At 42.9% G+C, this 26414-nt stretch overlaps 1 protein-coding gene across 9 annotated transcripts in view; it reads right to left on the bottom strand.

The window, feature by feature from the left end:
• Positions 1-26414, bottom strand: part of KIZ (kizuna centrosomal protein) — a 51624-nt gene that overhangs the window by 20858 nt on the left and 4352 nt on the right. For 7 of the 9 annotated variants that reach the window (XR_006165041.1, XM_042789678.1, XM_042789677.1 and 4 more), the window contains exons 2-9: positions 25067-25129; positions 23335-23488; positions 17935-18027; positions 13218-13596; positions 10542-10770; positions 6043-6177; positions 4802-4966; positions 3314-3464 (exon numbers count right to left, since the gene is read on the bottom strand). Coding sequence is in view for 8 of the 9 variants with exons in the window: in XM_042789678.1 (XP_042645612.1) it covers positions 3314-3464; positions 4802-4966; positions 6043-6177; positions 10542-10770; positions 13218-13596; positions 17935-18027; positions 23335-23488; positions 25067-25129 (1369 nt within the window). In the remaining variant the exon portion in view is untranslated. Of the gene's footprint in view, positions 1-3313; positions 3465-4801; positions 4967-6042; positions 6178-10541; positions 10771-13217; positions 13597-17934; positions 18028-21563; positions 23489-25066; positions 25130-26414 lie in introns of those variants that run through there. The other 2 variants (XM_042789680.1, XM_042789684.1) reach the window with 2 other exon arrangements.

Consider the following 26414-nt stretch of genomic DNA (forward strand, 5'->3'; position numbering starts at 1 on the left):
TCAGGGTAAGCACAACAGAAGGTTGTATCAAATACGCTGCAACAGCAACGGACTGAAAAGAAATCTCTCCATTTCAGGCACGCAGCAATAAGGGAAGTTAACCCGCAGCGTTAGCAATAGCTGCAGCTTAAAACACCACCGAGACGGAAGAACCTGAAGGCAGAGACCCCGATGCACAGCTTGCCCGAGCTAGCCCCAGCCAGGCACAGCTCGGATTTTAATCGGTGTTATTCCTGCACATTTGTAAAGTTTGTCCTCTCCTGCCTGCACATGCTGCCCTCTGCAGCAGCACTGTTCAGACCTCCGTAGTTAAATGTATTTTTGATGCAAAAAATTAAGTTGGAAGCCAGTACCTTTACAGGGAGCTGAACGTACCATAAATACAGCTGAGTTAAAAGCAGGTTTAAAATAAAGCAAGCACTTCTTAGGTTACCATTCACCTGGGTTAAAAGGACGGCGTGTGGCTTTGTAAAGCTCTTTCTGAGAGCAGGAAAAATCATCTTTCTTGGCGTTTACTGTTTCACAAAGAGAAGCAAAGGCTTTTGGGGCATCCTTCTTATCTCTTCTTTACTTGTAGAGTGTTCCTCTTGGGTTTATTTTGTAACACAAAGCATGGACTTCAGTCTTTAAAATCTACTAGATTTTCTGCTCTAACTATCTGATTGTTTAATAAAGCAACAAGCCTTCAGTGATGAGGACTAACATCTCTGAGAGAACTCCAAGTTTTTAACTTACTTTACATGTACTGACCTGAGAGTATGGAACAGCTTCAAGCCAAAACATTTTTGGACTCATGAGAAAATTTTCTTCTCCTGCATCTGCCTCATTAATAACCTCATTAATCCATGTTTATTGAGGAGCCCAGAATGGCAACTTCTCAGTCTTAAGCAAATAGCTCACTGAGTTTTTTTTCTTTCTATTACACTTACATATGGAAAGTCTCCATACAAAACCAATGCGAGAAAGCTGCTACTTCATCCCAAAAAATTAGGATTTTAGGTCTCCTTGTAAATGACTGACTTATAATGTAAAGAATGCCTTAAATTACAGGCAGGTTTGGGAAATCTTAAGTACTGAAAGAAATTAATTCCCATGTACCAGTTTATCTCAGTGGGGATTTCTCACACCAGAGGTACTTCATTTACCCCTGTGCAGTATTATTTATCATCCAAATAGGCATGAACCACCACCACCAAATGCAAGAAATGAATGTAAACCATAATTAATCCAGGCAGAAGGAAAGAAGGGTCCCACTAAAGCTCGGCATTCAGAGACACAGGGACCAAGACGACTCCAGGGTGGCCAACACCCCCATCAGGGTCCCCATCAGGCCACGAAGATATCCAACATGCTGCACGAGCCACCCGGGTCTGTTCTTACAGGAGCATAACTTGGCTGAAAAGGGCACTGGAGTGCACAGTTTCCACACCAAGAGACTACCCCAGTGCCCAGAAAAGGTGTTCTACCACAGCAGATCCCTACAGCTGTCCCTTGTCCACAGAACACCACCCAGTTTTCTTAACAGGGGTAACGGGGGAGATCTGTGAGAGACAAGAAAAACTGGTAGTAAGATGCAAGGGAATAGAAGACAGACATAATCTAAGAGATAAAGAGAAAACAGGTAGGTGGACAGCCAGATGCTGTGCACCTCTGGAACGGGTGAGATGCTGAAGGCACTGGAAGAGAAGGTGGACCTGCTGCCAGTCATCACCAAACCTCGAGGACCACAAGCGCCGACAGAGCTGCCAGACTTGACAGGTCTACCCGTACGGTCGGGAGCTCCGGGCTCGCCCTGCACCGCCACCCTGCTGCCTGGCAGCACAGCACCACCGCCCCCAGGGCTCCCCGCAGATCTACCAGCCCCCGGAGAAAGAGGGCATCACCACGGGCCAAAAATTCAAACTTTGGAGTCATAAATATTTAAGATCCTCAGGTGCAGATTGTTTCCGAGTTCATTACTACATTATATACATCTTTATGGTAAAGTAACTGTTCCCGTACACGCACATTGTGTAATTTATATTGATCCTGTTCTGGGCAACTTACATTTATATAAATAAATTTATATTGATCCTGCTTGGAAATAAGGTGTTTCCAAGTAAGGGATGCATCCTGGCATTACATTTAATTGATGGAATCCACTTAATAGTTCGATGCATATGTCTGGACCACAGTAACATGCAGCAATAAACAGATTATTACTGCATATATTCACCCATAAAGCTTGTGTTATTGAGCTTTGACTTTGTAAAAGTTTTTACATGCAATTATAAATTTATGTACGGTATTTGTTTATCTGTCACCAGCGCAATGATACATTCCTTGCTCATCTCTTCTAGTTGCCTGAATGTTTTAAGGACAGAATATAAATTACTTATCCGCACACAGAAACAGAAGGTACCCTGGCTATTATTGAAAGCTTACAAATGACTAAAATATTACATCTTCATTATTTGTTTCAGATGCTATTAAAACTAGAATACAGCGAAGCAGTTCAAACTGCTTTTTAATTTCTCATTAAAAATTAGAGGAAAAATATTTTTTGCAAATATTTTTTTGGAACAGAGCACGGGGCTGACCCGTTACCGGCGGGCTGCCTGGCAGAGCCCCCGGTTCCCCCCGCAGCAGGGGCGGTGCAGAGGCAGCCGGGACATCGCTCCGGTGCCAGAGTCCCAGCTCTGCCGGCACGGCTGCGGCCCGGAGCTGGAGCCCTGCCCGCCCCGCGCGGATGGCTGCTCTGGGTTTGCAGCAAGAGAGATCAGGACACTCGTAGATCTACCAAATACCAACCTTTTTTTTTTTTTTTTTTTTGAAAGACTGACTTTATAACCTTTTGCGTTAACATTTTAAAAATGAGCATGCTACTGTTTGTAAAATGCTCTGCATATTCGGTATACCAAACATAACTCTGTTTTTTTAAAAAAATAAAATACACATCATTCACGATAAAAAGCTACTAAGCAACAGAGAAAGACGGATGATATAAGCCTTGTGATAAATTTGCACCACAGCAAACGTGTGAGCTTGTTTAAATAAATAACTGAAGGGTGAAAAACAGACACCCTCCTGGAGACCTTCAAGAGACTGCTTTCTTTGTGGGATGAAGTGCTGTATGTGTTTGCCCTGAGACAACGGATTCTCTCTTTACCCACCTCCTACCGTCCCCGAGGCTGATTAACGAATGCTGACTGCTTGTTGTTCCCCTTAAAGCCCCCACATGGGATCGCGTCAGCAGCACAGGGCCCGGCTCGCCTTCACCGTGCAAATTAGTCTCTAGGTGTCATCGATTTAGATATTAGCTGCAAGTGCCAACCTGGCTGTCCTGCGCCTCCTTGCTGGAAACCAGCAGGCTCTCAAACATCTCTGCCACTTCTTCTGTGAGCTGAACCTGCTGCTCTTTCAAGAACAAGGCATGGCTGCTCAAGCAGGTCCGCAGCACGTCCACGTCCCACTGCTGCTCTGGCCTGAGAAACAAACCCAAACACCATTAGTGGGACAGCCCGTGTACATGAGAATCACGCAGGCACCACCCCACTCATTCATCCAGAGAAGTGGGTCAATGTGCAGTGGGAAAAGCCGTCACACATTTCGCCCTTAATTCCCACTTTTTTTTTTTTTTTTTTTTTACAATATTCAAAGTGGAAAATGTAAGAATTCACTCATGACTTCTGCAAACATGGGGAGGATGGGCAGGGGTGATCATCATCATGTCTGTTCCCTGAATCTGTCCTAAGTTTTGGGATCAGGAGGCATTAAACCTCTTCTGCAGCCCCTAGTCTCAGCCTTGGGCAGGCCCCACTTACTCCATCAGGCACCCACTTCCCCAGGCTTGTCTTTTTTTTTTTTTTCAGAATTCTTTTTATTATTTTTGAGCAAAAGTGCCTTTTCTTTTAACACAGAAAATATAAATACTGCAATCTTGTTTGCCAAAGATGTTTGTTTTTCCAGTTGCTCCAATGAAGTTTCACAAACAGAGGAGTGAATTCCAATTAACTCCACAAGTGTTTGCCCCTAAGAAACCATTCAGGAAATACAACAACGTATTAGTGCTCACAGGCATATCAGCCTCGAAAGGAGAATCAGGTATAGGTAAATAGACCATTCTTCAGTGCTCACAAGTGCCCCGATCCTGCTAACACTTGAGCATTGCTGAGCCGGTAACAGGGAAGAAGGTCTAGACAGAAGCTGTGTGTGAAAGAATGGAAATTGTTTTCATTGCTGAATTAGAGACCTAAAAAAAAAAAAATGCAAAACAAAACAATTTTCGCTTTCCTGTGCATATGCCACAAGGATAAGGAAAAAAAAAAAAAATCTTGAATAACTGCGGTTTATTGTTTTTAAAGGCTATATACATCTTCTGCTTCACAGAAAAATAATTTGCTTCTCAAAATTACATTCCTCATCCTTACGTGCCTGAGACTCACATTGAAGATCACAGAAATTACTGGCTAAGAGGTCTCTGAAGTTAATACGCTTCCCTCCCTGCCAGAGCAGCCTGGGGTGGGAGATGCTGCAGACTGGGCTAGACGAGGGGACCTGGCCTGAGTGCTGCCCAGCGGAATAAGATTCACCATCAGTGAACGAAAAGGAAAATAAATGAATTTGCTTAATGTTCTCATTTCGAGTCACACGGCTGCTGCCAAGATACATAAAGATCAGCACTCAGACGTCTTTATTTTCCAGCACGATTGGAGGTCTGGCCCTGGCTCTGCTTTCTCTGCACCAGAGAGGCAGAACAGACTCGGGGAGCAAAGCAAAGAATGTTAATCACACCCACACACAAGTTCTGTGCCTGCGATACCTGGTTTGCTTTTCATCCACCGCTCTACCTTTAGCATCGAGTGTTTTCTCAGGTAGGAGGCATCCACTCAGCGTGCTCTGCAATAAAGCCCGAAGCTGATGAAGGACGACTGCTTCGCATGCTTCAAGGTCGTCTTCTTTCAGACTGCCGGCCCGATTACAAAAGCTACAAAATAAAGCTGGTATTACATGCAACGTTTATTTCAAGCCCAGCCAGCCAGCATCAGTTTGGAGGCAAAACCTGTACCACTTCTCCTAGCTAATGGGATAACCCATGGGACAGCCTGGAGGGACAAACGTCCACGATGCTCTCTGCAAAAGGTGTGGAAGAGGACAGGGAGGCCAAGCCCAGTGCTTAGAGAACACCAGGTTTAATTTCACACCTTTGCTTTTTGACAGGGAGAGAGGAACCTGCACACATCTACTTGGGGAAACCGCTTCTTGGCCAGGCAGCCCCGGCCGTGCCATGGCCAAAGCGGTTAGGTCACGGGAACCCACCTCTAGTGGTAGGCTGGAGGGGCCAGGTCGGTTTGGCAACCCTTCCTCCTAATTCCCTGTAAATCCTCTAACCGTCAAGTGCTTACGAGCATCTTAGTTTATAGAGGCTGACATATAATCTGAAATCAAATTACAAAGCCGTTCCCAGTTCTTGTAATTAAGAGCCTGTGCTGTGGAGGAACAGTGAGGGCTCTCTGCCCCTGGTTTTGTTAACACGTGGGGTTTGGTGGCTCTCTGGTTTTTTACCTTGAAGAAGAAATTATTTTTCTGGTTATTGTTGTCTACTTCAGTAAATCGTATTAGCACTACTAGCTAAGGGGATGCTCTCATTCTTGGAAATAAGTATTTACTTCACCTAAGGGATCTGTGGAGCAAGGCTGCAAAAGTGCTACGTTTAGGAAAGAATATTTGTTGGAGTAATTTGTGTATGTGCTTCCAAGTGCCATATTTCAGCTCTCTGATGACATAAACCGGTAGAGGGGCAGGGAGGCCTCTTAGCAACTGGCAATGTTTGTTTGCAGGAGCCCGCTTGCTCTTTGCACTGGCCATTTGTCACCGCAAGAGCAAGGACCCCTGGCCCAAATCTCAACAGGCTCCTGCGAAGCTGCTCGGAAACAGCCTCTCCCCATTGCTCGCCTGAATTCAATTAGAAGCGTGTAAGCAATCAACAACAAAATCATTACCAGCCTTGCGCCTGCTGCACAGCAGCAAGCAAACAAGAACACAGGGGATGGAGTTACGCACCTGAGCAGCTCCCCTGTCCCCACGGTCCCCAGGTGCTGGCCCCGGTAGAGCGCCCGGCTCCGGGGGCTCATCCTCACCGCCGCGTCTTCTATCAACCGCAGGGCAGGGGAGAGTCCCGGCAGCGTCCCGCCGCGCCTGCGGACAGACAGCAAGCAGGGCCTGAGGCGACCCCAGTCGCCACAGGTATTTTAAATGCATTCCCATCACACCAGTAGGAAAAATAAGCACTCATTTTAGCTTTTCAAAGCCAACAGCAGCAAGAACTGCGTTGCTTGAGCTCTGTAAGAAGGAAAAACAAACAAACAAAAAAACTCAATGCGCATGAACAAGCAAACCATCCAGAAATCAGCCAGGGCTTGAGATGCTGCATTGAAATTACCCCTGCCCTGAGTAGTTTAATTCCTTCACCTCCACAATTTAAATAAATCTGGTGACCACCTACAGGTATGGGGACATAACGGGGACCTCAGAGGGGTTTTGATGAAGCTGCACCTCTATAATGATGCAAATTAGGACTTAAACATTGAAACAATACAGCAGGCTAATCCTTGAACAGAGGTGTAAATGGCTATTCAGGTCCAGGCCGGCTGCCTGCTTTGTTGGGGACTTTCTAGGCCAGGTCTCCACCAGCAATGCCCCAGCTGGGCCTTCGCCTACAGAGCCCTGCAGGCAAAATAAAGATTTTTTTTTTTTTTTTTCCCTCCTTTTTTTCTTCCCCATATAGGAGCTGACATATTTATACCGTTATCTTTGGTTTATGCTCCCTCAAGTGAAAAGCTCTGTGCACAAAAACTTGCATCATTTTTGCAGTCATGTTAAGCTGTACCAAAAGTTGTGTTTTCCATTGAACTGTTGGGCAACAGTGAACAATTAAGTGGGAGCTGCCGTGCATTTAGTCGAGTTTCCTAGACATTTAATAAGCAAAACAATACCAGGGAGATCACATAGGCAGTTAAACAGTGCTTTTTCTTTTCCCCCAGTCTTACAAACCCTGTATTTTAGCGGCCAGCTCATTTCCCATTGTTTTCCTCCCGCTGGGTGGTCCTTCCAGGGTGCCACTCGAGAGGGATACAATAATAAAAAGGGAAGGGGAAGGAAGGGACACCAACATAAAGAAAAACAAAATGTATGACAATCTGCAGCAGGCTACGGATCAGAGGTCAGCAAACAAGAGGTCCTTCTCTTTTACAGGTTGCTTCCTGGAAACAGTCTGATTAAGCTGACAGCTTGAATTATGTGTTACATTTTGTAATGCACAATCCATCTGTGCTAAGTCCTCTTCAATGCAGCTGAAGCAGCACAGGCATAAGCTCTGCCTTTTTCCACCCCCTCAGCACAGGCCTTAAAATAGTCATCATCTTTCCCCGCGCTAATTCTCAGAGACCCTCTCCCCCCGCCCGCCCCGCTACTCCCCGGCTTTAAGCCCTTAAAGAAAGGGCTGGGTGCTGTAAGGAATGGTAAGAGGATACGGAGCCTTTCACCTCCGGTTCAGCAGCTCAGACCAGCAACAAGCAGCCAAGGACCAGAGCTATTGGGTGGTTTCACTGGGCGGGAGGGGAGATGGGGTGCCCTTATGGTGCTGCTTAAATAAGCCAGGTAAGCCCCTGCTCGCCAGCGGGCTCCTGGGCTGCAGGACCTGAACGGGGAATACACAGCCCAGGCTCTCACATGGGTCTGAGCAAGCAGGAGGCATCTGAAAATGCATGCGTACAGCCTCCCATCAACACACCCACCCAGCAGTGCTCAGAGACACACAAGTTATTTGAAATTTAAAAAAAAAAAAAAAAAAAAAAATCATCATTTTTAAATAACTACAGTAGCAAAATTGCAGTACCCTACCGTGAGCTGCAACCACGGCAAAAACCTTACGCTAAATCACGTTTCATGGCAACATCACCTTCATTTGGCTAACAACCCAATGATGTTATCATGATAACCATTTTCCGAGCTGGAGAAGGCAGTTTGAGATGAAGCTGAACTTACCCAAAGGCAAAATATGACCTGCAAACACTTACTGCAGGGAAAAAAATCCAAAACTTTTTTAACAAGAGAATGGTATTTCTGCAGTAAGGTAGGAAAGGCATTTTCTCCAAAAACATAAACTTGTGACTTCCCAAGATGCAATAATTTTGTTTTGCCTCTTGAGTAAGCTGTGGTGTCTGTACACGAGAGCTCCTTTCAACTTCACCACTTGCACTAATTTAAAATAATACACCAAAAGTGTATAAATGACCCAAAGATGACAGGTGAGGGCTTGGTACTTTGTTTGAATGTCACAGCAGCAATATTGCTACATTGGGAAGGTCCAAGCTGCAGATATTTAAATTTAAGATGACAAATATGCATAGTTTTGCGTAATTTCAGTGTATTTCTTCAGCCAGTGTAAGAGTTTCATAAGAGAAAAAACACAGAGACTGAAGGGACATCGCAAGACATGTGATATTATTAATTTTATGAATCTGTGGCAGGATATATTCAGACCAGAAAAAGTTGCATTCTCATGGTGTGACTTATACAACTGAAATTTGTGCACTAATAACTTGGAAACTTTTCCTCGAGATTTTCACCTCCTTAATTATTTTGCAAGACTCGATCATGCCTGCTGAATTTCACGTGCATTGGAAAGGCGGACTCGGAAAGCCCACCTGGTTATAAGCACAAAAACCACAAGGCTGCTTATCCCTCCATGGTATCTTCCATGTCTGCCATTTTTTTAAGTTTTTTTTGTATTTTAGTTTTCAAGTAAAACAAAATTTGTATCTTTTCTACAGAAAAAGCTAACAGTGGTGATCCCACTTCCACGGCCTTGAGAAAAACAGAGGTATTCAGCTTGGCATAATGCAAAACGAAACCTCCACATTCTGGTTTCAGTCGTGCTCTGGAGATAATGCAAGCAGTGAAACCTTTCGTATAATTTAGCTGGGCTTCAAGAGCATTGCACAATATTTTCATCAGTTTATGAACACTGAGGCATCACTAGCGTCGACAGGGAGAGAACAAAAGGTTAAATTACCATCGCTCAGCTATGACTTCTCTAGCAAAGGCAGGCACTCTATGCAGCTTCCCTACAAAGTGTTATGATTAACAGGTGTTATACAAAAGAAAAACTGGGTAAAAGCTATTTAGATGTAAATTAGATGATGTTTCCATAGCAAGCAACAGTCTGATGCAAATGTGAAATGATAAAGTTACAGAAGTATATATTGATGGCCACTAGTTTCTGCTCAACTGTCATCTATTAAAATACAAACTAATACTGAAATCAGCACCTAAGACAATGTGGCCATGAATGTGGGAAGAATAGATGTGTTAAGCAGATTAAAAAGCTGCAAACAACCAAAAATGAAAAAAACCAACCCCAACTGGCAAGAGTACTCTTCATTGTCCAGGGGTAAAACCGCTGGTTTCTCTTGAACATGGTCTCTCCCCAGCGTACAGCCACCAGCTGACCACCCTGTACCTAGTTAGCTACTCCAGCTAGGAGCATTTTACATGTGCCTGCACAAACTAGGGAGACCCAAGGGGAGCAGCACCCGTGCCTGCAGAAAAGGCCTGCTTCGATATTTCTGTTGGGACTGTGGGCAGGAAAAGGCTGGTGAGGAGGGAGAAGGGTGTCGAGGACACAGAGGACAAGGAAACGGAAGCGTGTCACTAAGGAAGAGCGAGCGGCAGAAAGGGAGCGGTTGTAGGTCACAGAATTGTGGGGTCAGGCAGCGGTAGGACGGCCAGGGTGAAGGGGGATGTGGACACGAAGCCGTGCAGAGGGAACCGGCGGCGAAGGGACTTTCAGAAGAACTAAGAGAGGAGATAGAGGTGGGAGGGATGATCCCACGACAGGGTGGGGGCCCAGGAAGGGACAACTGCGATTGGCACGGGGCTGATTGAGCGCAGTGAGGGAGCAAAGCCAGCCCTCCCATGTGGCCCGGGCAAAGCCCACGGACCGTCTTGTGGTGGGTGCTGCCCCGCCGGGATGGGGACGCGCTTCCCCGTCTTACGAGGGCATCGCGAGGCCGAAAAACCCAGCTGTGACTAATAGCACAGCTGATGCTCTGGCATTGCAGCTGTGGGCAGTAAGACCCCACCACTTTCATATGGCTGCAAGGGACAAGCCGTGCATCTCTTGCACTTTCCTCATTCTCTCTGCTATTTCCAAGTGAAAAGCTCAAGACACTTATCCAACTGGACATTTTAATCCACACAAAATATGCTGCTTAGGAAGTTATAGGTGCTGTTAAATAAACTTGTTGAAATAAGATGTGCTTACATTTCAGAATGTCTACTGCATTTCAACAACACACACTTACCTTCTCCAGGTCTGACCTGAGTTACCTGAAGCCATGTGAACACTAGCACAGAGGTAGTGAGATACTAAATAAGAAAGAAGTTTGCCCACCTCCGTGTGAGCTTTAGGGCCACGGATCAGCCAAGCTGTGAAAACGGCCTCCAGGGCATATGCTAACGAATGAATACCAGCAGAGAGAAATTACTTAAGGACATACCTGTCTGGTGCTGAGCTGACCACGGGTGGGTTTGGTGGTTGCAGCGGGGAGCTGTCTGCAGCGTGGGCATCCCTGCCCCACTCCCCGCCGGCGGCTGGAGAGGCCGCTCCCCGCAGCACCCCGGGAGTGCTCGGCATCACCTCAGCGCTCGCAGGGACCAGGAGCCCAGTGCTGCTCTCCCAGCTCTCCTCCTCACAAGTCCACCAGTTACTCAAGTGAGGCTTTGGTTCTGTAAAAATAATAATAAAAAAATTATTCTCCAAATGTTAGCAGGGCCAATGAGTAGATGGTAGCGTAGGGAATGAAACTAAGATTACCCATGCTGTTTGTTTACCTCTCACTTAACACATGTGAGCAAGCAGCCTTTTCTCTCCCTTCACTTTGGGTTTCCCTGCCCACAGCCCCGTGTCCTTCTGCGCTCCCCTCACAAGGGGGAGTCCGGGGAGGCTCTGGCCTCCACACTCACACCTTTTGGGTTGGCAGCTCCCGGTGGGTGGGAGACAAACCCGGCACTCCTCAGAAACCACTGTCAGCATGAAGACCAGCTACTTCACTAAATCACCTCTGGAGGAATGATGAAAGAAGAGCTGGAAAAAGGTTTTCTTAGGTGGGAAAACAGTGCACCTGAAGAGGCTACTATCATACACTTTTTTAAACCTTGCAGAAGAAATACATGCCTGGAGGCTTTTAAACTCTGCACGTTAACTGCCTTCTCTAAAAGAGGAGAGTACGGGCCTGAATCAAGCTTCTAAGGCAACAGATACATGCTACTTATCTTTTCATAGAATGCCAAAAGTTAATGGAGCAGCTAGTGCTATAACGAATTAGTATTGCTACAGAAATTTCCAGTTTTCCATAAAATTCACCACGGGTTTAAATTAACCAGCATCCACACACCTGCTAACACTACAGCACCCAGCACTTCTGCTTGTCTCGGTCATGGAGCTGCACTGGAACGGAATCACTTACGGTTTGTGCCAAACAGTAGCTGGTGCCAGGATGAGCTCTCTCAGCCTTGTTTCTAAACTTGTGAGGCGAGTATGTGCGACAGACACGAGCAGCAGGAGAGGCTGGCGAGCGCCACTCTGCACCGAGCCGGCAGCAGAGCCCGGCACGTGCTCGCTCCCGGTGTGGCACAGCCAAGCGCCTTCCTCAGCTCCCATTGTTTGCAGCGTGGAAGGTCAGGCTTAGGAGAGCTGGAACAAGCCAGTCCCCTCCACACGTTCCAGCCTGGACCGCATTAGCCTGTTCACTTCGCAACGCGCATTTGGCAGCAGACAGACACGAAAAGCCCCCCAGGCGATCCGAGGTGATTAACGTGCCATTTGACAAAAAGCTCATTTTGATTTTGAACCCAACTGTACAGTTTTCTCTGAAGGCAGAGATACTGCAGTCCAGAAATTAAATGGGTATTTTTCTTTCCCAGACACGATGCTGGCCACCTCAGCCTTCCCTGCGGGGAGGAACCGGCGCTCTGCAGAGCCGCAGGCAGAGCCTGGGCTGACTAAGCCAGGCTGGACTGGTCCCCTTCCAGCCAGTGAGGACAGGCTTTCATTAAAACAGAGAAGTGGCAGATGCAGCAGACGAAAGAAATAGCGAGGCAAATAAATTCCTTAGAGAAAGAAAAAGGAATGGAAATAAAACCAAAAAAACCTCAAGAAAGAGGATGCCAGAAAAACCCCAAGAAGGAGTACAGAACAGCATCTGATGGGGATGCCAGCTTTCCTCTATGAAGAGACCCACAATCATTACAGGAGAGCAGGAGTCCCCGCATCATTAGCATTGCCACCAGTTTCCATTATAAATAGCTCCATTTTAGCAATTGTTATGGGGCTTGGAAAACTAGTTTAAGTTGAAAATTGCTATGTTAACTGGCAAGGCAGGGGAGAGTATTTCTGCAAGGTCTTAGAGAAAGAATAAACTGTTACTTAGCGACAAACCTTTGTCACTGTGACTTCAAAAACAAGCCCATTAGCTTACTTCAAAGTGACCAACCAAGCCAGTAAAACAGGAGAGAACACATTTTGCCAAGATGGGGAAAAAAAAGAAGAAAGAAAAAAAGGACTGAGAAGTTGGAATGCTGCCTTCGAGGGCAGCGCGCATCTCATCCCAGAGCTAGAGTATCTTGGCTGGGAGGGTGTGCGCTGCCTTTGTCAGGAAAGTCCAGAAGAAGGCAGAGAACCACCACCACCAAGTAGGAGTTAATCCAGCCACATACAGGGACATGCCATTCCTCAGCCTGCATTGCCAAATCTCACTTTTGGAAATGGACGAACTGCTGTGCACAAGAGTCTGAGGGAGAAGGAAACCAACCTGAAACAGAAGTGACGTACTTTTGTAGTGAAGCTGGTTCGCATTAAACCTCATAAAAATGAGGCTCAGGCTACTTCAAGACAACTGTGGGTACAGTAGTGAAGCAATCTTTCCTCACTTCTAATAGTGAACCTGAGCAGGAGCAAGCCCCCAGCAAGCCCTTGCCTGTCCAGAGAAGCAGCCTATGAGGAATTGGAGTTAAAAGAAAGAAAAAAGAAAGGGGGGGAAAAAAAAAGTGTGCCAGCATGCTTCTACCACAGTGCAACAGGTGTAGGAGAAACCAGCAGCCATGGGCATCACTCTGGTTGGGATGAGTGTGCCCCCACACCAGGCAGAGGCAGGCAGGCACGCATCCCACTGTACCTGGGACGCTTCCCTGCAGCTCTTCCTCCTTGGGGGTAGCTGGTTTGGGATCAGACGCTGAGGAGATGAGCTGCTCGGAGCCTTCCTCTCTGGCAGCCAGGTCCCCGCGACTCGCTGCTCCCTCCACTGAAACATCATTCTCCAAATCAGCGCTTCTGCTCTCAGGAACAAATCCTTCAAGTGATGGAGAGCATGAAGGCGGGTCGGGCACCGAGCAGCGCTCTGTGGGCTGGGGGGGTTTCTGACTTGTGCCCAAACCTTCTGCGGCTGAGATGGCCGATGTGTGGCAGCCCATAAAGACCGTGGCCGGCTGATACAGTCCTCTTGGCACAGCTGTCTTGGTGCTGAGTCCTGCCTGTTGTCTTCCAACCCCCAGCATCTGAAAAACACAAGTGGGACATGGATTAAAGAAACAAAGAGGCAGCATGTTGCAAACAGAGCTTCTAGAGGATGGCATGTTGATTTCTGGAGGGAAAAGCATCGCAAAATTCAAGTATTTTCTGTAGTATTATTATAACACAAACAATTGGCATGCATTTCTTTCATCTTAGTGTGAAAAAGAGGGCCTGAACCTCAACTGAAGCTCCGTGAACCAAAACAACCAGTGGCAAAAGCACCCTGCGCCCCCAAAGGGACCGAAATACACGAAGGACTCAAACTAATCTAAATGGTAACTGGTTTTCACAAACAGGTAAACCTTGAAGATTAAATTCCTGCAAAGGCTTTTAAGACCCTGGACCAAAGCACAACATTTAGAGCTACCCACTGAAGTCACTGAAAATGCCTCAAAGTTACTGACTCTGGAGGAACCGTTGTGCTCTACTCGTATATGACGGTGCGGCCGCTGGTGGCGGTGCCTTCGGTACCGCAGCACACCGAAGCCAGGGCATGATCATTAGGACCCCGTTGCAGTGTCCATGGCAGAGCTGGCCTTTCTGGAGCCACCAGCAGCAGCTGCTGAGCAACCTCCTCCTGCTGCTCTTCTCGTGGTCTTCTCTAGAAGGCAGTGGGATGAGGAAGGGTCCCCAGAGGGTCTGAAACATACATCTGCCATCGCTTACTTATCTGTATATCCAGCTTTGCTCACAGCATGTCAACAAAGCAAATAAGAATGAGGGAAAAAAAAAAAAAAAAAACAACCACCAACCCACACTGCGTTCATTGTCTTCCTTCTGCTCTTTCCTGTCTGTCAAATCGCACCAAAGAGGAAGAACGACTACTCAGCTAACACTGCGTAGATGAAATCTCATTTTCGACAAGGCAACTTTGGGCACCGACCAGAAACATTTTAAATGGCACTTTCCTCCAAGAACTGTTGAACTTGCATAAAAATAGTTCCAACAGTATAACCACTCTTCTTCTAAATCCCAGTGTTTTAATACTTGCCTTTTTTTCCTTTGTAAACCTACTCAATCAGAACAATTTAGGAGGAGTGGCTACTGCCACCACTACTATGAAAAGGTCACCTCCAGTTTATGCAAAGCCAAAATTAGCTATCATAATACCATTGTTCATACTAAGCAGGGCTTACTTTTCAGCCCCAAATCACAGCAGGACAATTTACAGTCACCTCCACATCTCTTTCCTCTCTTTCATTGCCTGACCTCTTCCTACCATACAAAGTCAGCTGCCAAGCCCAGCTTAAAGGAAACAAAGGCATCTTGTCTGGTCTGTGACCAAGTTTCATTAAAAAAGCTCAAATTCCACATAACAAGAAGCAGAACAAAAAGCCATGAAGTTATTTTAAGAAGGAGTAAAGGTTTGCTACTCAGATTAAGTTCACAGCTTATTCCATCACCACTGCTCTCGGGTTCCTGCTAATTACTTTTCGGGTCTTGGATTTACTGCTTTAAAATGCATCTAGCAAGTACTTTATGGATTTAGCAGCTCCTGGATGTAGTGTTCCAAAACAAATGCAATTCAAACAGGTATAAGTACTTGGCAGAGTCACAGCAGACACACATCTCTAACAAGCTCCTCTTTGATTGCAGAAAAAAAATAAATCTCTTTACCGCCTTTGCCTTCTCAAAGCAGAAGTATAACAGATAACATTGGTCTAGGTACTGTTTTTACCACAGTCAACAAAATTACTGAACTTCATGTCACTCCAGCTGGGAGTTAAATGAAGTCTCTGCACAAAGCACACTTACAGTCCTCTTTTTGGTTGTGGAGTGCAGGCTCCCCACTTCTTCCTCCACTAACAAATACAATCTTTTTTATTATCATTAAAGTGTTTTGAAGAGAACAAAGATAAGAAAAAAATCCCTTCCATTAAGACTTCCAAAAGGGCCCAGTCTCTCCCCAGCAGTAGATGACCAGGTGAAGGCTGGGGAGGTGAAGTGGAGCCAGAGGCTTGTCTCTTCCAGGCACCAGGCGCTACTGTCACCTGGTGACACCCCCTTTCTCAGGGAAGGGCGCTCGGCCTCCCACACAGGGAGGTGCCCTAAGCCCAGCATCCAGCAGACACGGCAGTGCTAAAACGCACAAGTCCAAAATCTTCAAAAAACTTCAAGAAAGCGCTTTGAAGCTGAAGAAGCCAGACTTAATTTCACAAAGGTTTCAGAAGCCCAGGTTCTACAGCTCTGCCAGCCAAGGACCTCTTCAGTACAGGATCTCTCCTCCAACTTGCAACACCGGACTTCAACGCACCGGTGCGCAAGCCCTTTCCGTGGAGTTTAAGGACTCCCATAAAACAAGGGTGCATATCCTTCCTACGGCTCAGAGAAGTACCAGATATCCACACTAGTCTTTCAGGGGCACTAGGATACTGCCCATCTCTAGAAGATTGAAGTGTCTTGGAGACCAAGAAGGACAATCACACTATCACTGGCATCCTGACCAGCCTGAAGGAAACCATCACGATAGCAGTGCTGGTGAATAAAACCAGTTCCAAGCTGTGGTGATTTGCATCCTGGATATACCACCTGCTAACTGCATGCGCTTGCTACGACTGACTTGGTGCCACCCTGACGAGAACAAACTCTCATATTTTGGACAGAAGATTACACAGATTTTAAGTGAGGTGAAGGTGGCAGGAAATGGGCTCAATCAGTCTGAAAATGAAAAAATGGAGTTACAGAGTAAGACCTGAGACACAGCACACAGACAAGGCAAAAGGATGCACAATTTAGTTGAAGTTACCTTTGCATTTAAGGAGGGAGATGAGAAGGAGAAAGAAGAGGGCAGGGGATGAAAGAGTCCACAATCAAGCTATTAACTGCAATTCAATATAAAGTGACGTATTTGGGTACGCACCAAGTTCTTGCATTGTCCAAAGCCTGCTAACAGTTTTTAAAAATCTAAGTCACACTGTGAGTCTTTCATGTTCTAGTATGTATGTAAACTTTTCCATAGGTTAGAAATCACGTCTCCTACACAGACTGCTTTTGACTGAAGAATCTAGCATTCAAAAATAAACTCACCTTTTCACACAGGTCTGAATTAGAAAACATAATTCGCAGACTGCTGGAGGCCTGCTTATATAGGTCAAGGTTGCTCAGGTTCATTGCTTTGTATATTACAGTTTAAAGAATGCTCTAAATTCAAGGTTTTTAACTTTTTAATCTGTGGGGAAAACTTCCTATAAACTCAGATTAACAACTGCTAATGCACTAAAGAAAGAAAACTGAAAACCTTCCTCCTACTATAAAAACAAAATAGTGTGGCCTCTGTTTCTTTTCTGATAAGAGTCTTAAATACCAAACATTTAACTGCATAATAACATTTACTGGCAGCCAGGCAGCCTGCTTAGCAGATATATAAAGCAGGTAAAAGGAGAAAAAGTTAATTTCTTGGCTGAATGATTCCATCGGTAGCTATAGGGCAAACTAGAAAGTCTTTTAGTAAAGTAGCAGTTGATTCTTCTATCAATCTCCAGCACACATACTCTTCCAAGGAATGCATTAAATATGAAAATCATATCCCGTTATCATCTGTTTCCAGCTTTCAGCCCAGTAAGCTTTTCTTAATGAATGCTGTAGCCTAAGGGACAAGCATGCTGTTGGCTTTTCTGAATAATGGAGTGATGCTACCATTTTTGCTTATTACAATATCGACTAGCTGAGGGGGTTTCACACATAGTCACAAGTGACTACTCTTGCCAGCATGCTCCAAGTTATTACAAGATGTTTTTAGACATTTCATCTAAAAGAGCTTTACTGCTTTTAGTGAAGAAAACAGCTATGGTCTTGAACTGTATCATTTATATGGAGATAGGAGGAGGGATTAGAAGCCTGCATTACTGCAGATATATAGCAGAATATATTTAAGTATTCCTTGTCAGTCTTTTTGTCTGTTACTTAGATATGCAATCTCTTTTTGCTTCTTCTGAGAAAAGGTCAAAATGCACAAAATTATAAATACACCGCATGAATCGACTGCTGCATTTTTAAAAATATCATCCATTAAGAATATTTCCTCCTCAGTCAAGACCATTTTCACATCATTTGGCATAGGAATTAGAAAAACCAACATGAAGATGAATACAAACAGTTAGTGTTGTCCCCCCCTTTTTAATTCTAGTTCTTTGCTTGAAATAATTGCACTTTTTACCCAGGTGATTCTACTTCACTTAGGCACTAAACAATATTTCACACTACAAATGCCACAACAAAAATCCCCGTGCAAAGACTGCTTAGCAATGCCTGCCTCTTCATGCAGCAGCTCAGAGGAAGCACAGTGCAATAAACCACATTTCCCCCCACTTCTTTTGCATTACCTGCTCATTGTATTCTTCTTCCTTGTCATCTTCTGCTGACAAGTTACCCTCTTGAAGTGATAACACACTTTTAATTTCTCTTCCATACCATGCCTAAATGTGAACAAATCCATTACATAAAACTGAAGGCCAAAAAAAGCCCTACCACAAATTAACAAATATTACTTTGCAAATTGTGCACTTTTAAATGTAATGTCCTAGCAGCATTTTTTACTTGGACTATATTTTAAAAGCCAGAAATCCCATTTTCTCCCATTTTTTTCACTCCCTCAAACAAATTACGTGGCCTGTACAAAATCTTCTGCAGGTTTTTAATACACACTTGTTCATTAATGTAATTTAGAATCCCACAAAATACTAATAACTTGTTGACTCAAATTTATTTCATCCCAACTAGTATTCGTAATGCCAAATAATTTCTGCTGTATCCAGACAATGTCTCCACTACTTTGGGAGGAAATGAGCTTTAGAATTTGTTTGTGTTTCACATACATCATCTTGCAACTCACTGAGCTATTATAGGGAAAAATATATGGCAGATGTTATAAAGCGCAACCCAGCATGAAAGGCAACTTGCTGTAGTGTTACTAACAAACAACCGCCTAAACTGTCTTCACCTCCACTACATTGTTTAATTGACCAAATGTAATGCATTCATAGTAGGACTACTGCTTAAAAGCCAAGCACATGCAGCACCTATAATTAATCCTGTTTGTTAGTAATTGTAAACCCCAATAACAAGTTACATCGGTCTTGAATGAAAGCACTTCAATACCTATTTTGCATCAGGTAATATGCATGAAAATAAATCTTTAAAACAATTAACTTAACTAGCTCTGCACTTCACTCCAATGGTGCATTCAGCAAGTCTGCTATTTCTCAGGTAATGGAAGCTGTTCATAAAATTGCAAATATGAATTTCAAGAAATGAAAACTAACCGCATGAGAACTAAAGATGCTCAAAATAAACTCAAATGTAACTACTGGATTTTACTGAAAGCTTAAGTGAATTTACTTATACTCCCCAACATTACTGAACAAATTGCAGACACACAAACACAGGAAAAAAAGTGAATCTTTCAGAAATAAAAGAAGTTTTGTCAGCTACAGCCACATAATAAACTGTGCACATAGTTATGATAAAGCACTCCTAAGGGGTATTCTCTATGAAAAAAAAAAAAAGTAATAATTTCTTTCTGTGTACTTCCATGATAGATTAAATGATTACATGCTACATAATTCTCATGCAATCCACAACAAGGGAGCTTTTCATAACTGCTTTTCATAACTGTTACACAGAGGATATGTAATCTATGCTTTGTTCAACAGCTCAGAAAAATAGTCTAACCTGGAAAAAATAAAATGGATGGCAGAGAAACACCAAAATGGAAGCAGTGAATGAAAACCCTGCATGCAGATCAACCCATGGCACAACTGCGACTTACACCAGTATGTTGTAACAACCTACCACCAGCCAAAGTGATGTGCATTAGGATTGCTCAGGAAAAAAAAAAAAAAAATCCTTAAAAACAACAGGGGAAATCTAGCATCACAACATACCCCTGATCCTGCTCTGCTTTAAATAAAAATTTTAAAAAGTTACTAAGCTGAAGCAAGGAAGAGCTGCTCTGAGAATGCCACCAGACCCAACAGGCTTAAAAGAATTACCAGGCCCTAGCTGGGCTACAGTTGTGTGGGAAATTTATTACTGTGGGTGTGCAACCATGGGATGTCATCCAGCCTGTTGGTTTGTTAGAGTCGAAAGCAGCTGCCACCGTAAGAGCTACATCTTCTCCAGAGAGCTCCTGACCCCCAAAGACAGGGGGATGAGCCACAAGCCCCCCAAATCACCAGCCCTGCACACGGGAGTGAAGGACACCACCTCCCAAACAGGAAAGGGACCTGCAAACCTACTGGCCTTTCGTTAATCAACAGGAACAGGTCTCACCACCCCTTCTCAAATAGCATACATAAGAATCTTCCACAGGAGCAGAGAAAAGAAGAGATTGGGGCTATTTAACACAAACAACGGAAGGCAGGGTTACTGCATTGCAAGTTACAGCTAACAGGGGGAAGAGTTGTCTGGGGGCAGCTGGTTGTTGTTGTTCTTAACAACAAAAGCAAGGAGATTTTCAATGAAATTTTCAATTAAATTGAAGGCAACTAACAAAAACAAAAAACTTGTGGCATGTGTGTGTTTTTCAGCTGCAGTACAAAATTATTGCATAGGGCTTGTTGACACATTACACTGATTTGACAGAAAGCTTATGAAGATTCAAAAAGAACTGGACACTGCGCTAACATCAACATCCATAGTTAATGGACTGAAGATTTTTAGAGAGGACAAAGGCTCACACTTCATGTCATACATTTATCTATTGAAAGGAAGGAACTTTTCTAATGTAAGAACTGCATACAACTGTGGTTTTGCCCTTTACTGTGATGAAGCTAGTGAAAGCCAAATGAGACAGTAAGAAAAAAAAAAATAAAGTACCTTGCTGCTTCTAAATCCCTACTTCAGCCTAAGCTCTAATAATGCTTCCTAGCATGGTGTTTCCAGAGCATATTAAGAGTTTCAAAAAATATTTTAAAGTAAGGTTTGCTTATTTGTTTTCTAACTTCTACATCATTTTACACTTTTTCCCCTTCCACTGCCCCTGTTTTTGTGTTGTAGTCCGATTCTTTCCTCCCATTAGCCATTTTCAGAAGTGCTTATATATTTCTTTGCACACACTTGGTGTACCTGAGCACCTCAGCCACCCCACGCTTTTCTTTCAGTCCTGTACCACTGTCATCCAGGGTTGTTGCTTCATGTTCACATTTTCTGGAACCTGGACTCAGGCTTTTTAGACATCTCCTTTTAAGAGGATCAGTCTGTCTTACTGTTTCAGATCAAGCTGTGTGTGCCCCTGAACAGCAGAGAGAGGGAGGAAAATAGCACAGTCTGAACACTTTCTGTTTTAATTCAAACTGCGGTTCAGAGAAGTAAAAACCAAGCAATCACAGCTGAGTTCTAGACAGCCACACGAAAGTGTTGTGTCAGTGCCACATCACAGGGGCTTAACATGCTTCCACTAATTTGCTTCCTACCCTCCTTGCTTCCAGTGAGTTAAAAAAAAGAGGAGTGGCAGAGGGACAGAAGTAACCCCTGACAAATATTTCTGAATATGGCTACTGCTCTTGGAAAGCAGGTATAAACACACTTCCCTTGCAGATTTTACCTCCCGAAAAAATCTGACTCCATGTATTAGTGGTATGAGCACCTGTCACAATTTAATTTTTTAAAATGTGAGATCACTACCAAGCTGTATCACTTTGCAACATTCCACATTGTTCTTCAGTGAGTAGCAAGACAACATATTAAAAATATGATTCAAAAATCCTCAAAGCTTGGCTTTTTCTTATAGTAACTTATTAAACAGAAAGGACTCAAGTCAAGAGCTAGGATTAAAAAATCCTGCCTATTATATAACCTTAAATACCAATCATGATCTAGTGTGTTTCAAATATTAAGACATGCAGAAATCTCTTTACTAATACAGAAGAGTTTCATCTTTCTGCACTAATTATAAAAAAAAAGCAATATAAACGTAACTCTTCAACCTACAAAGAGCATTACTGGTACTAACCATAAGGAAAAGACTGAAGCCATTTTCCCCAATAGTGCTAAACAGCAAAAGCAAAAAGTCTGTGCACATTTGCAAATGAGGGTCTGAAAGACTGAAAAGTTAAGGGAATCATAAAATTTTACTTCCGTGTAAAAAAAAAAAAAAAAAACAAAAAACAAAAAACAACACAACATCACAACAATTCAGGCCTAGTGGTAACAGGTCTTTTCATCTCAGCAAAAAATAAATTACTATAAATGCTTTTTTTACTTCCGCAACTTTTTTCTCCCATACTATTTTAAGATATTACGGTAGACTGACTACATGCTGGAGGTACAGAAATGCCCATTTCATTATCAGTTCTAGTCATCATGGGGAAAGAGATTCCAGCAGGGCCTTGCCAGAAGACAAATACTTCTCTCCAAAGAGAAAACAGTGCAGAGTCAAGCTGACTTTTGACAACTGTTTCCCCAATGAGAATTACAGACTAAAACAACTGAAACAGGCAGAACAAATAGCAGAGGGTGCCTAATGCAGTTGTTGAATGGTCACTCCCATTTGTCCTCATGAGAGCTTTTATGATTTCTTTTAAAATGTAATGACCATGAACATTTTCTACCTGTTGCAGTAATTTTTAAGAAATTAGTCGTTTAAAACCAGAACAGGCATGTGCTAGTTTGACAGCCCCTTTCATAAGGATAATTCATCCCAGCATGAATTCTCAAACTGATGACATTCAGCAAAGCCAGTAACAAGACCCCTTTTGCAAAGGTAGACCTTTGAGCTGACAGCAGTCAAGGCTGTCTGATGGAGAAATGAAAAGCAGCACTTTCCAGTTGTCTTTTATAACAAAGATGACAGCAATAAGTATATTCTGTTGGGTATTGGCTCTTCTAAAAGTGGTCATTTGGTACCAACACACTCCTATCATATCAGTTAGGATGCACAACTCGAGTATACAAGGTGATGACACGCACCCAGGGCTTTACTTTACCAGCCCAGAAGGAAAATGCAAAGTTTCTAGCTTTGAGGGTACATTAATCAAATCCCTGAGTACATGCAAAAACGTTACCAAAACCAAAGACCTGAGTGATACAGAAGGAGACTGAAGGAAGTAGTTTTTTCCTCTTACCACTGTTCAAGTATTGCTAGTTGACTGTTTAGTAATAGAATTAAGCGCAACCTCATTTGAGCTCAGCTTTAGTCTGTTAAATAACACAGCAATGTGTTTTAACAGAAGTTATTTACTCTTACACTTCTTCTGCCAATAAAGATAGAGCAAGGGGCTACCTTAGGGTGTTCACACCAGCAAAATTAAAAATGTCCTGAAATGACTTCCATGAAGTATATTTGGGTATTATTAAGTAATAAGTCTTACTAAAATACAGTTTTATAACAAAGTTTTTATGAAACTATGACAAGTCTTTTTGTCTAACCTAGATAATTCTGGTTTATTATCTTATCACTAACACTCCAAACACATGATCCATTTCCAGATTTTTTTGATCTCTGTTCTCCCTCACTTTTAAGAGACTCAGAGACCAAATGTAGAGTTCTGTGAAGTGTTGTTGACTACCTCTGCATGAACAGTAGGATCTATTACATCATAGATTAGCAGAGGTTGGACTAATTTCAAATTCCCAAACATTACCACTTTAAGCACTCCAAAACATATGATGAGGTTTTATTAATGTCTGAAGTCTTGATGTGTATAATACTCGGACAAAAATAAGTTAGCAACCCTGCAATAACAGTAAACACTAAGGTATTAAGTCTTAAAGAAAGTTACTTCCATCTTCTGAATCATCTCTAAACTTGAAGTTTTCATATGAGCTTCAAATTGGTTGAATTCTTTTAAAAAGTGCTGGTTTCGCAGAAGAGCTCCTTTTTGTCGTTCGTCTATTTCTTTCAAGTATTTTTTCAGCTTCATGTACTTTAGTTTCATTCTACAGGGAGGAAAGAAACTGTACTTAAGGAGTATGAAAATAAAACAAACACATCTGTTAAAAATCACTTTTCTTCAGACACATACATATTATGTAGCAGTTGCCCCCCCCGTCCCCAAAAAGGAGTAGACATTATTCTGTACAACTGTCCAAAGCCTCATTATATAGCAGATATCCTGTTGCTTGTATAACTTCAGATTTGAACAGAAGGTTTGGTGTTCAAAAGGATATTAAAAACTCTTACAAATTTGTTTTAAATGGATTATGTTTTAGTCACTTGTATCACATTAAATCAAAATGAAAATTGTATTTAGAAGAATGTGCTCTCAAAGTCATACAGATTGTAACAGTAAAACTGCTTTAAGGCAGCCTAAATCCATGCTGCCACCAAAAGGGGCATCTCACTCCAAACCTTTCTTTTTTTGTGCCAATACTATCTGCTATGTGGCCACATGGCAAATTAGGCCAAGAGTAATCCATCTGAAAACCAGCTCTCACACCCCCAAAACACAGATTCATTTTCAGCCAGACCTATTTTCTTATCTGATTACAGGGCAGCCACAGAAGCTTTAATGCCAATGAAGGGAAAATGTGAACCAGAAACAGCCAGGAGCATCTTTTGGTCTCAGTATGCCTACAGGTCTCCTTATATCAGTAGTGAAATTGCAACCTAAATCCCCCAAGCTGCCAATATTTTCAGAGAAACTTCAGTTCAAAAACTGTTAGATTAAAATAAATCAAATAAAACCAGAAAACAAAGTACATGTCACACTTCCCCTCCTGATCAGGCTTTTTTTTTTTTTCTCTTTAATTTACATCTTCATTTTCTAATTGAAAGGCCCTCTTTCAGAAGAAACGTTCCTAAGGGATTGGCCACTATTGCACTTAGCCCTCAGTCCCTTAAGCCAATACAGGAGTCACTCTTATGAGCTTTACAAAACATATCCGAGGAAAGGAATGGAACAGTGAATGAGAAACTTTTCAGCTCTCTTGTTGTGGTTGGTTGGTTGGTTCCTCCCCACCCCCCTTTGATTTGTTACTTAGTGTCTGGGTTTGTTTTTTTTTGTTGTGATTTTTTTTGTTGTTGTTGTTGGTTTGGTGTTTGGTTTTTTTTTTTTTTTTTGGTTTAGTTTGGGGTTTTTTTTGTTTGTTTGTTTTTGTACAGACTAGATATGCAATTTACATTAAATAGATCATGCAGAAACAATTCAAGGAACAGGACTAGAACCTAGAATATCCCCTAGGACTTCCTAAAACTTTCAGACTTTCTAAGACCCTAGGGCTTTCTAGCATGAACTATGCCACAGTGATTTTGTAAAAGTTGGCGTAAAACCAACTTCCACGTTAGTTATTATGAACACGCAACATTTCAGTATTAATGGAGTAAGGTAGTTATGTTATTGATGAAATAACTTCATCAATAACTTATAGGCATGAATCTTGCATTATACTTCACATATATTTATAAATTTGTTGTTACAAAAAAACTTCAAGATAACATTCTAAAAGCATTCCATGAGACCTAAGTCTTTGTAACTGAAATAAAATAACCTATAAGAAGCTTTTAAATAGGCTTACAGGTATGCATCAGACTTCTTGTATTCCATCAGCTTTCTTTCTAATTCCAGCCTTTTGGCTTCACTGAAAGAAAACAAACAACAGAGTAAGATAACACGATTTCACAATTTAAATTCTCAAAATGCAAGAAATAAAGCATTTTACAGAATAAAATTCTCAGAGCTGAGAGCATATTTTTGTTAGATTGGTAGATGTACAGATTGATCTGCCAGCCAAGCTTATCACCAAAAAACCCCAATCCTCAAAGCTTTTACTTTTCTCTTTGTTCCTCATGGGAACAAGAGCTAGGTTGTTTTAATGGGAAAAGAAGCCTGAATATGTGTATATCCACACAAGACCCACCAAAAAGGCAGAGACTTCTGCCCAGCTTCAAATACTGTCTTGAGTCCCTTCCTCCTGCAGCTCCAGGGGGACTGTCATGAGCTCATCTCTCCCTTTCTTCCCTACTCCAAGTCCCAGAGCAGACCACTTCCAGTGCAGGAAATACTTAGCTGAACTTGTTCACATGCACAGCTCCCCAGAACTTCTGATAGGCACATAGCAACACATTAAAGTGGACTGCCAAAAAATCCCAACTCTTTCCCAGCTTACAGACCCAACATGCTAACCCAATACTCTATTTAAATAGTTAAGCTAAAAATCAAGTACATATTTCACACTTGTAAATTAAAGCCAAGTACGCAGAGAGATATGCTAGCACTACCTACCAGAATTTACTGAAGGGTAACTAATATAAGTAATCAACAAAAATATTTATGACTGTGAAAATGCTATGGGGACATCTATATCTGTCAAAAACAATGCAAGGGTATAAGCCCACAGGGATGATCAGACTGCTTAAGAACAAACTCTATACCTCACCTACAATCTATTTCAAAGAGAATCTATTTTCAGGAAAAGAGTAAAGCTAATATTATTTAATTATTAAAAATTGCATCTGAAGATGAGCAACCATCCCATGAACAAAAAAAAAAAAATAATTGATAAGACAGAGGCTTCCAGTAGACTCACATTAGAAACCCTGCAACAATCAAAGCAAGTTCACCAAGTTGCTTATTAAAAAATAAACTCTTACTAGCCAGAATGGCTGTACATGTGCGAGTGACATGTGCAGGTACACGAGACAGCATGTACCTCTATGGCTAAGCATGCTATCTATGGACTTGGGCACTCTTCTACAAACGTGTCTGTCACAGCCACACACATTTGCCTCCTCCCAGTTGCCCTGCACAGAGGAAAGCAAGGGAAAAAAAAACCCTTTCTGCTTCTTAGTCTGAGAGATCAAGGCATCCATTTTACCCATCTGATCCTGCCACTGTCTGAAACAAGATTAGGTTTTCATGTCATG

This window comes from Tyto alba, unplaced genomic scaffold (assembly GCF_018691265.1).
Source record: "Tyto alba isolate M040663 unplaced genomic scaffold, T.alba_DEE_v4.0 Super-Scaffold_16, whole genome shotgun sequence".
NCBI lineage: Eukaryota > Metazoa > Chordata > Aves > Strigiformes > Tytonidae > Tyto > Tyto alba.